The sequence below is a fragment of the Cetorhinus maximus genome, chromosome 8 (genome assembly GCF_964194155.1).
Source record: "Cetorhinus maximus chromosome 8, sCetMax3.hap1.1, whole genome shotgun sequence".
Lineage (NCBI taxonomy): Eukaryota > Metazoa > Chordata > Chondrichthyes > Lamniformes > Cetorhinidae > Cetorhinus > Cetorhinus maximus.
Genome location: NC_135886.1, coordinates 104,521,129 through 104,533,330, shown reverse-complemented (window position 1 = coordinate 104,533,330; position 12,202 = coordinate 104,521,129). Strand labels below are relative to the sequence as shown.

At 42.6% G+C, this 12,202-nt stretch overlaps 1 protein-coding gene across 2 annotated transcripts in view; it reads left to right on the top strand.

Annotated features, from left to right (window-relative positions):
* The window catches only part of LOC144683856 (sodium- and chloride-dependent neutral and basic amino acid transporter B(0+)-like), a 435,158-nt gene that overhangs the window by 365,687 nt on the left and 57,269 nt on the right, over nt 1-12,202 (top strand). For both annotated transcript variants that reach the window (XM_078547362.1, XM_078547363.1), the window contains one exon: nt 1,013-1,180. In XM_078547362.1, coding sequence (XP_078403488.1) covers nt 1,013-1,180 — 168 coding nt within the window. The remainder of the gene's footprint in view (nt 1-1,012; nt 1,181-12,202) is intronic.

Below are 12,202 nucleotides of genomic sequence, written 5' to 3'. Positions count from 1 at the left end.
AGAAATGTCAAGTGTAGAGGCCATGATAATCTCACATCAGCTGAGATGGGTGGATCATGTCATCAGAATGCCTGACCCAAGACCACACAAACAGTTGCTCTACTCAGAGCTACACAAGGGCACTTGTTCACATGGGGTGAGGGTGTTAGGGGTGAAAAGGAATCATGTCAAAGACAAGCAAAGAGCCTCCCTGAAGGTTTGCTCTATTAACATTAACTCACGGGAAGCAGACAACCAATCGTGACCAAAATGATGATTCATCATCAAAAATGGTGTCAAAACCTTCCAATCCTGAGGAGGAGTGATGAGAGAGATGCAAAGAGAGAGCAGCTGCTTGAGCCCACAATCCACGACCACCCTTAGCGCATGACACCCAATGTCCTTACTGTGGGAGAGCCTGCAAGGCTAAGGTCGGGCTCATAAACCATCTGACATCTTACTTCCAGCAATCACAAGCAAGAATTATGCTTAACATGAGAGATTGCACACCAATAGATATTTGTATAAGTCTTTTCTTTTATCTTGAGACTGTATCTTCCCTCATTTCCTGAGCATGGATGTTTCACTGCACAAGTGGAATGTACATTCTGATTTTGTATTGTACCAAAAACTCCTTTCAAAATGTCTGTTTGGCTGTGAGTTTACCCAATTTATTGTGGTCAACTCAGTTCACATTTATGCATAGTTCTTACTTAAATTTAAAACTTTGTTTGTGATCTTGCTTCCCCCACTCAATCCTAATATCGAATGTAATTATACCATAAATTTCACCCACCCCCTTATGTGTCAGAGTGTCTCTAACTCACGCTCCAGCTCAGCGACTCTGATCCGGAGTGAGTCAAGGCAGTAACATTTCCCACAGGTGTGGTCAGCCAGGACAGTCTCACTGGTCTCCATGGTGACCGATTGCAGCAAAACACAATTGGTTTGTCTGACCAGCAGAATCCACGTCAAAGAATATATTTCAATCAATAGTTCCCAATCTAATCTCCTGTTCCTTGTTTATTTTCAGGTGTGGGGATCACTATGGTCCTTGTGACCTCAATTTCCGACATTTCCTACACCTGCATCCTCGCCTACAGCCTGTACTACTTGTTTGCTTCCTTCCAATCCCCCCTGCCGTGGGCAGACTGCTTCAGTTGGTGGGGTGCAGATGAAACATGCAGCAGGACTCCCAAAGGTACTGTCTTCACTTCTATTGGGCAAAGTATAGACACCAACTATTTATTTTACATTCTGTCAGTCTGAATGAGAGAGAAAAATGGACAATAGTTTCAGTGACCATCTTCATTGTGATCAGACAGCAGAAATACTGGGATAGGAATCAGCAGCAGGAACCATGTCATTGAGTCACTGGGATTGCAGGATAGACAATAATAAATAAAAATTGAATGGTGGAAATATATTTTTTAAATAGTTGATCTTCCATAGTGTTGTTTATTAGAAAAATAGAAAATGAGTCTCTTTAATTCTTTCTTCTGCTCTCTTTCTATCTGTCCATTGTTTATCTCTCTCTCTCTCTCTCTCTCTCTCTGTATTTGTGTCTCACATCGATTCTCTTGTCTGTATATCTCTGTATTTGTGTCCCACATCAATTCTCTTGTCTGTGTATCTCTGTTTATGCAGGAATCTTTTTCTCCCTTTTTTTCAAAATGTGAGTTGAGTTTTTCCCAAATATTTCCCATCTTCTGTATATTCCTCACTCTGTCGGCCTCTCACAAACTCTCTCCCTTTTTGTGGAAATTATTTCAGTCTTGTCTCTTTCCCTTTCTTCTCACCTCCTAAAGAGACCCGCTGTTCAACTCAGGATTCTAAACATTTATTTCTCAAGATATTAAAGATTAATTCTGTTTGAATTGATTAAAGCAAGATTAAAAATCTTAATTATGATGAGTCAGTTTGAAACTCCAGAAAGAGTGGAACAATGCTTTGATTTTAGAGGAAAACTCTTTATTGTACGGACTGGGACATTGGGTGATAACTGAGCATATTCTTATATATTCTTATTCCGTTCATACCTATCTAATCAGAGTCCAAGTATCAATTGCAATGACCTCTCTTCCCACTCCCACACCATTGACTCTGGTGTCCCCCAAGGATCTATCCTTGGCCCCTCCTATTTCTTATCTAAATCCTCCCCCTTGGTGATTTCTCCTGAAGGCACAGCATTAGTTTTCACATTACGACACCCAGTTCTACCTCACCTCCACCTCTCTTGATTCCTCCACTCTTACTAAATTATCAGACTGCTTATCTGACATTCAGTACTGGATGAACAGAAATTCCTGCAATTAAATATTGAGAAAACTGAAGTCATTGGCTTCTATCAATGCTACAAACTCTGTTCTGTAGCTGCTGACTCCACCCATTCGTCTGGCAATAGTCTGAGACTAAACCAGACTGTTTGCAAACTTAGTGTTGTACTTGACTGCAAAATGAGCTGCCAACCATACATCTGTGCCACTATTTAAATCACTTATTTTCACCTATAACATTGTTTGACTTGGCCCCTGTCTCAACTCATCTGCTGCTGAAACCCTCACTCATGCTTTGTTTTCTCTCGGCTTGACTACTCCAAAGCAATTCTGGCCAGTCTCCCACATTCAACTCTGTAAACTTGAGGATACCCAAAGATTTGATGTCTGTGCCCTAACTTGCACCAAGTATCCTTCACTTATTGTCCATGTTTAACATTAGCTTTTGATATGATATGGTAGGTGGTATTTGCCAGGCTGACCAAATCCCAAAGGGAAACTTGGCAATCACAACGATTTTGCAATTTGTATTTATTATGAGAAGGTTTGTGCACTGAAGTCAGAAGTAAGAAACCTACTACCACCTTTTCAGGTTTAAAATATTAAAATAACACCGTTATTAACAAAAGAAAAGAAAAAAAATAAACACACACAAGATTACAGTTACACAGTTATTTAGTTTTACAACAGTCCCAAAAACATTTCTAGTTAACTAGGGTCCCAACTATGCACTTCTTTCAGGCAGCAGTCCAAATAGATTTTGAATCTATAAAGCATCCAGCAATATTGCCACAAGCACCCACTGTTGCTGTGAGGGAGATATTTCACAGCGTCTCTCTCCCTCTCACTCAACAATGGAACTCCAAAGCCTTTTAACAAAACCTTGGTTACTGGAACAGCAAATTTCACCAGGGTGGCTAGAGGCTTTTTCCCACAGGTCTGTTTCACACAGTCAAGATTCAAGACCTCACATGGCCACACTCATACAACTTTCTATCTTTCTTTAAATACATGTTTTCCCTTTTGATCTGTAAATGCCAAAGTTCCAACCTTCCTTTGAAAGTTACTTGTCCCAGAATATAAAAGTCTTTCATGTTGTCATTATGGTCTGCATTTTTGGGAAAAATAAATTTAATAACCTTGCCTTTTTTATCCAGCCAGTTGTAACCATCTTATCAATTCCCTTCGAAAATCAAACAACCTTTCAACTTAACTAAAAATGCAAATTCCATTCACACTGTACCTGCTGAGACCTCATCCTAGCTTGCCCACACCATTTCAAAATGTCTGTTTTATACCTAACCCCTTTTGATGTTTCAAACCTTGTAGTCTGGCCATCTCTAATTTAATTAAATTAGACACACACACATACAGTCCCCATAGGCCTGCTTCCATATCCCACAGTAAAATTAGGGGAAAAAATGGTATTTCCAATAAACTTCCAGGTCAAGCAATGTATCTTAAAATACTCATCCTTGTTTTCAAATCATTCCATTGCCTTGCCTCTCTGTGTAATACCTCCCAGATCCTCAACCTTTCAAAATATCTGCGCTCCTCTAGTTCTGACCTCTTATGCATCCCCAATTTTAATCGCTCCACCATGAGTGGCTCCGACTTCAGCTTCCTGGGCCCTAAGTTCTGGAATTCTCTTCCTAATCCTCTGAGTCTCTCTACTCCACTTTCTTCCTCTACTCCACCTTAAAACTTACTGCCTTGACAAACTTTTGGTCAGTTGCCCTAATATATCCTCATATGGTTCAGTGTCAAGTTTCCTTTTTAAGTCTGCTGTAGGAAGTGACACAGTTCTGGTTAGTGGTCAGGCACAAGACAGTGTGGCTGTGAGTCAGATGGTAAGGGGAGCTTGATGCAGTGCTGGTGGAGCCTTGACCTTGGGATGTTTTATTATGTTAAAGACACTGTATAAATACACATGTGTATTATGTAGACTGGGTTTGTGGGTGATGTCTGATCTTGTTATACAGACTGCATTTTTTTTTTAGTTTATTTGTTCACAGGATGTGGGCATTACTGGCTAGGCCTGCATTGATTGCCCATTCCTAATTGTCCTTGAAGAGGTGGTGGTGAGCTTTGTTTGGGTTTTGAATTGCAACAGTACTACATGTCCCATCGAACTTGCTGTAGTCATGTGGCTATGCCATGAGGCAGTCTCTCTGGAGGCTGCCATCTTGAGATCAGCTTAATAAAAACCTCTCACTGAGAAGACACTGAAAAGCACCGCTGTCTTTAAACACAAAATGTGGTGTTAGGAAATGGAGCTAAAATAGAGATTTGAAATCCTGCAAATGCTGCAGAGAAGACACTGAGAACACAGGCACACAGAAATGGTCCAATCTACTAAAAACTGTTGAAAAAGAACAAGGAGAAGAAAACAACCTGAAGGCTACAAGTAAAATACTGAGTGAGTAACATGGGTGCTGTAAACTTCCCCTCTCCCTGAGCTCCGGTCAAATTGAAAGGTGATATTTGGAAAAACTGGCAGATTTTTCACTTGCAATGGCAAAGCTAAGAGCTTGCAACAGAGTTAATTAACAAGCCAGAGCCAATAAGAGTAGCCACACTTCTAACACTGTTGGGGCGGGACTGCTACAAATTGTACACCTTAAATCTAATTGACGAGCAAAGAAAACAGACAGCAGAGATTTTGAAAGCCTTGAATGAACAGTTTGAAATTTGAGTGAACATTACTTATGAACGCTATGTATTCAACACAGGAGCTCAAGGTGAAAGAGAATCCATAGATCAGTATGTGACGTGCAGTAACACGTTTCAGAATCATGTGAATTCGGACAGCTAAAAGGTGATCTGATTAAAGGTAGATTAGTCTTAGGCATAAGAGACCTCTCAGTGAAAGAAAGTCTGCTGAAAGATGAGAAACTGAAGCACAAGAAAGCGATAGACGTGTGTAGAAATCCAGAAGTTGTAAAGTGTCAGTTAGAGCACATGAATGGCAGAGCCAGACCAGGAGATCCATTATGCTGAGAAACATTCTACATCGAAACAGCAGAGCAATCGTGGACACAGGGCAGGATGCAAATACTGTGGTCAACATCATACAATGGAAAAGAAAGACTGCTCAACGTGAGGCAAGCTGTGTTTTAACCGCAAGAAACAGAATCATTTTGCACACAAGTGCTTGGCTAGAAAGAAGCAAAAAAAGCTGATACAGACGGCCACCAGAGAGATATCAGCAGAAGGGTCTGATCAAGAACTATGCACGATACAACAGGTTGGTTCCGACAACTCTATAGGTGATAAATGGTTTGTGACTGTTACAATGATGACTGCAGAAGGAGAGTATCAAGCGAACAAGAAGTGTCAGGTAGACACTGGCACATCATACAACATAATGACCTTCACAGACCTGTGTGAAGTGGCTCAACATGGTGATCATGGTAAAAATGCAACCCTGGAAAGTAAGGTTGAGGCTATAGGATGGCACAATGCTCATACCGAGAGGACAAATTAGTCTGAGAACCCAATGCAATGGCAAGAAGGAAGATCTAGAATTCCAGATCATAGATGGGAGATAACGGCCATTCATTTCAGCTGGGATTTTCCGTGCCCGCCAGCGTCTGGCATGTTCGTGGAATGAGCGGACACTATGGTGCGATCGGTTTCACAATGGTGTGAAACCAGTTTGCAATTGCCTGCTCAGCCCGCCAATGGCGGGCCACATTTCCCCTCATCGGATGTTGGGAACCTCATTGTAATACACCTGCATGTCACTATCAGGCCAGCCCGCCTGAATTGTCCTTCCTGCCCCCTCCCCCCCTCCCCCCCCCCCGCTGTATCGTCTGCCTACGTTGACGGGAAAACACACCGAAGTGTTTCACAACAGCATATAAGCAACATGCACCTGGCGGGCTGCACTTGGGACTTCGAGGTTTGTTTGCCTACCTTGCTTCGGTCAGCACTCGCAGTCATCAATGCCAGGCTTCACAGACAGCACCACATCACTTTTAAGGGGGATCATGGGCCGGTCTGTACCTACCAGATCAGCCGTATGTGGATGGCATTTCAATCAATGGCTGCAGGGCTGGGGCTTGCTTGAGGAAGGCGGAGAAGAGGATGAGGGCTGTACTGGGGAAGGAGGGTAACCTCGGGTGTGTAGGGGAGCATATGTTGATCTTTGCAAATGTCTTCAAGATGGTGAGGGCTGAGGAGGCAGTCTCCAGAGGAGGTGAGACCAGATGGACATGTGAGGGGATGTGTGTGAGAATGGGTGGTGATGTCCCTTGAGCTGGCGGTGAGTGAGATGCCAGTGAATGTGTGATGGGCTTGAGTGTGTGAGTTTAGAGTGATGAGATGGTTGCCATACCCTGGCTGCATGGATTAGATCATTCACTCTCTATCTGCATTGGTTGGTCAACCTCTTCTGTACAGCATTGACACTAATCACCATCTCCCAAGCCTGGTTAGTGACACCACTGCCCATCCTGTGGCCAGATCTGGGGTAGAGGACATTGCAGCGGGCCTCCAGGGCATCCAAAAGGCGTTCCAGTGATGTATCACTAAACCTAGGGGCTGCAGTCCTTTTGCCTTTTGTGAACATCTTCCCTGCAGTAGTCCTGAGCTGGAAGCACTGAGATGTGTGCGTAAGTATGGTCTTTAATATGGCGCCAGGCATGATGAAGCGGCGGGGTGATGGTGTGGTAGGCAAATGAGAGCCTGCCCACCATGGAAACGGTGTGTTTCCCGGAATGCATAACTAATGAGGCAGGTTTGGGATGATACGGCGTGAAAACCCGCCATTGCGGCCGGCGGGTGAAAGGTTTTACCTGCCCGCTACCATACTAAGTGTAAATTTGTGACGATTCCTCCCGAAAGCTTGGACTAGTGACATTGAACATGTCAACAGAGGTTTACAATGTGTTGCAGCACACAAAACTATTGACCGCTGAACAGATCCTAGAGGGGTACAAAGATATGTTTATAGGGCTAGGATGTCTACCAGGAGAATATCATCTAGAAGTAGATGAGAGTGTAAGACCAATTCAGTATCTGCTGAGAAGAGTTCCAGCTGCCCTTGAGTTAAGCCTAAAAGACAAAATAGAAGAGCTGGAAAAGAAGGGAGCCATCAAGAAAGTGACAATTCCTACAGACTGGATTAGCAGCATGGTAGCAGTGGGAGTTTGTAGAAAGCATTGCATTCCCAGACCACCACATCTACAAGTGTCTGAATCTCAAGGAACTTCAGTTCAGAGTTGTTAAACTGGAATCTGAGCTGCAGATATTGCTGGGTATCCAAGAGGAGGAGAGTTACTTTTGGAGACGGTCCCTTTTAAACTGTAATCTGTCTTTTTCTAAAGTGGATATTCTGACACTTGAAGTTCCTTTCGATCAAAATTCTCTGTCTCTGTGATGCATTTCAGAAATGTAACAGAGATAGGGTCCCGAACCATAGAATAGCAAAGAGAGAGAGACAGAGAGAGAGAGGTGCTGTTATATTCTGCCGTTGTCTTGCTGCTGTTACGGGTACATTCTTTTCACAAGTGGGGTTCTGATCGTGTGACAGCTGGCTATTGGCACGCAATGAAGGAGCTTTGATCAGCCATTGTCAAAGTTATCAAGATGCCAATGAAACAGATAAGGGTTCCTTAGCAACCCCTTTGCATAATGAGATTTGTTAGTCCTTCTTTGTTCCTGGCGGTTTCTGCAGTCAGGAATTAGGTGGCCTATTGTCCTTATGTTTTGTAGAAGGTTGAGACTATGGCAGGTGTGAAGTCCATCGGGGGAACTGCCTAGACATGACCCCTTGGTAATCCATTTTCAGAGGCTTCCAGAAACTTGGCTAATTTGTAGGTCAGGTGACTTCTGCAGCCATTTTAAAGCACAGTATCTTTTCAGTTCTTCTTTCCCTTTTAAAAACAATCCAAGGCATTACACAAGCCGATGAAACTAACAATTAATATTCTACATTCCACATGACTCATTGCCATGACGCCTCCCCCTCATGTAGACTGAAATGCAAATCATAGCAAGTGTTTCAATATAAGATGTCCAATATTAAAAAATACGTTAAAGAAACACATGCACACCCTTTTACACTTTAACCTTATAGTTACAGCTATGCTATGTTGTCGGGTTGGTAACGAAATAATTCTAAACTGAGTTAGATTCTGGATAGCAAGCTGTCACATTGCTTGTTTCCATTGTAAGTGTTAGTTAAGCACAAAACCTATCTTCATTGGAAATGGTTAGTTCTGAATTCTCTTTGTTCCCTCTGGGGTCAGGCATAGATGAGGATTTTCAGTTTCAGAATTCAGTACCTGATCCCTCTTTTACAAAACCCATGATTACATTTTATCTAGCGATGTTGGGTTAAATTTCTGATCCCCAGATCTTTGATAAGCATTGTGCTCCTGGTTAACTGTGAGGCTGCATGGCGTCTATAATGCAAATTTTCTTGCTGGCAGAGCCGAGTTTCTTGACTGAATTTTAATCCTTCACTGTCCAGCTCGATAACCCATGGAGTTAGTGGTTTAACCCGAGGTATTTTATCAAATATGATCTCCAGGAAGTCAGTAGATTGTAACCTGATCTTAACTCCTGTTGGGTCTCTGGACTTACGCCCGGGGCTTCAATTTTAGTTATCTTTGCATCAACACTGCTGGGCTGGTTCAGGTTTAAATCTTGGGTTGTTCTTTTGGTTTATCAGTGGATAACTCAACATTGCTTTCACTGGTATATCCCCTGTGGTCCCCCAAAGTGGTGCCTGCTTTGGTGTGTGTTCCCTTCCCTTTCTCTTTTATTTTGAAAATGGGTTTTCCCTAACCTGTTCCATGTTCCCTGGAATGTTACTGTGCCCAGGTAGATGTTCAGCTCCTGCTGTACTCCCCTATGACTCTTCAACCAAGTGGCACATCACCCTCACTTTCTCTTGGCTGATTTGGGAAGACGTCTGCTAACCAGATCACTGGCTCTCTTCCTTCATCTTGTTTTAAACTTCACAGGCCCTTCCTTGACCTCTTCAACTTCTACTAGCCTGGCCTCATCCCTTTTAACTTCCTCAACCTCTATTCTGACCCTTTCTGACACTATTGGCCTGGCTTTGGCCTTTTATAATTCAAGTGGCTTTTCCTTAGTCACTTCAACCCTCATGGATTCTATTGCCCCCTGTAGGGCCTCTGAATCTCTCTCAGTTCCCTGCACCTCTGCAGACCCCTGCTGGCTTTCTCCAACCTCTACAACCTCTTTGGATTGTCCCTGACTTTTCTGGGGTAATGCCCTCCTTCAAGCAAGAGCGTTCCTCAATAAAATATCTACCCTTGCATGGGCAAACTTAAGGGACTGCACCCATAGTTACTAGGCCTGTGACAAACTCTCTCCTCAAGTAAATTTTAATCAGTGGCATCTCCACACATTCTCCCGTGAGCCCTTTTTACTAGAGCACCAGAATTTATCCTGTCCTTAGGTGTTGATTCTTTAATGCTCCCACTAGCAAAGTTTGCAAGCAACTAGTGTCTCGGAGAATGCTGAACTCCTTTTCCCACTCTTTTAAACAGTTAGGAGTCATCTTCCCCTTATTTACAAACTCCTGGTAGTGACCCTGGACATTTGCCATGTTTGTACATAGGTTGACCACTTTATGGCCATGGGTGCTGATTTGGCAGTAGGGCTCCATCTGGGTCTCTTCATGTGCCAACAATTTTCATTGAAATGGCCTAGCTGGAACATTTCCACACACAGGCCAGTTCCCTCTGGCCTCCCCCCTGGGTTTCTCCTTTTAAAAGTTGGAGGCTATAAGTTAACTCATAGTCAGCTGCCATGAGTGCTGCCTGTCTGGCCCTTTCCACTTTCTAAACGTCTACACCAGTTTTGATAAAGAGAGGGAGTGAATATTTGAACTCTCCAAGGAGCATTATTTCTCTGAGGTTTTCATTTTGGGCCTTGATTTTAAGCGGCCATATCCATCAATCAAAAGTGAGCTACTTGAGCCTTTCAAGTTCAACAGCATCTGATCGGACTGTTTTTGAAGGGTACAGAATTTCTAATGTAGACCTCCAGCACCAGTTCATACGCACTTAAAATAGCATTTTTTGCCATGTGTAATTTGCTGAACTCTCATCAAGCAACAAGGAGTAAACTTTGAGTTTTGCCTGTCAGTTTTCTCTTTAACAGTGGGGTCCGCCTCTCCAGCAGCCACTTTATCTGCTGAGCCACTCTTTCAAAAGAAATTAAGACAGTTCCTACCTCTTCCTTATCAAACTTGGGGATTACTTGGGAAAACTGGACACTTGGTCTTAAGCTGGGCGTGGTTTCAGTGGACACAGTGAACCTTTCCCTGCGCATTTTGAGAAGCCTCAACTCCCTCCCATTCTTATGTCTCTCTCTGGAACGATCCTTCTCACTCCCTACCTTCTCTTTCCCTTTTCCTTCTATTTTTCTCTCTCTCTCTCTACTTTTCTTTCTTCTTCCTTCTTTCCCTAGCTTGGAATTCTAGCTCTAGTCTTTTCAGTTCTAGCTGTAACTTTTGCCAGTTATTTTGTCCATTTCAGTTTCTTTCAGTTCAAAATCCAAATGTCTGGGTCACACATTGTAGAATTTACATTTGCCTGGTTTTTGGGCGGAATTCTAACTGTAACTGCTTAGCTCCATCTTTTACTCTCGAGGGATAGAATACCTTAAACAATCCCAAATTTCCTCACTCTGGTCGAGGAAGGTACTTGGCTTCGAAAATGGGCATTTTGTTTTGTATGGTAATACTGCAATCCACAAGGAACTGTTCTGGTGTTTTTTTTTTTAAAAAGGTCAAATCACCTAGGAACTAATTTAGTTCCCACTTTCAATTCCATTCGTTGTCTGTGGGCTCAAATTGTCCCATCCAGGAGGCAGGAAGAAAAAAATATACATATTACAAGAGCCTGGCTACTTATAATATTTTTAATTTTTCTGGTTTTCAAAGTGGACAATTTCTGCACTGTTAAAATGTCTGCAGCTGATCACATGCTCACAGTTCACCTCCGAGACTTGAGCTGCTTCAATTCCTTTAATTATACAGCTTTTGAGTTTTATCTTCAGTTGTGGTTTAACCTCCGAAGAGAACCGGACTCCAGGTTAGCAGCCTAACTTTGACCTCCGTCTTTTTCCAAGTCTGATTTCCAGGAAGAGCTCTGTATTTCACCTACGGAGTGAACTAATACCCAGGACAGAATAATACTTTGCAGCATCTTCAACGGACTCAACCTGCAACTGAGTTCACAGGACCAAGGCCAGGAATTCTGCCAGACAAAGCCACCTGAAATTACCTTCCTTGGACATTGATCCTGGACTCTGGACTCACTTGAAACCATAATACTTATTTTTATCCGGTCTCTGCCCTGAACCCCTTTCTTTCCCTTATTCCCCTTTCATTTTATGAATGCAAAAGGGGCAGACATTGTGAAACCCAAATCCTGCATTTTGTGTGTGTGTAAAATAAACCCACCCCCTTATTTTACCTTATCTTGAGTTTGCTGTGGGATTATTAATAAAGGATTGGATAACTCCAAAACTGAAGGGTTGGGGAAAATACTTATGAAGGGGGAAATCAAAAATCAAAAACACCTTTCCGTTTACGGGCATGTTTATGGGTAGTGAGTGGAGAAATCAGGGCTGTTTAACTTAATCCCTCTTCTGCCTGTCACAAAATCCTGAATGAGCCCCCAAATATCTGTTACGAGCAAGTCCAGAAGGGTGAATAAATTCCTTTTATTTCCACTCCTGAGAATGGTTATAACCAAGCTTGAATTTTTAGAAAATTGTGAGATTTTTTTCAATTGAAAATATGCACTTGACCATATGTAAAGCTATATGAAGAAATAAGCCATCCAGATCTCTTGAGTTAACAAATAAGAAATTAGAATTATTGTCAAAACTCACTCAGGTAAAAGTATAAGACTTAGTAAAAAGGCAAAAAACACGTCCCGACATTCCTTTGGTGGTCT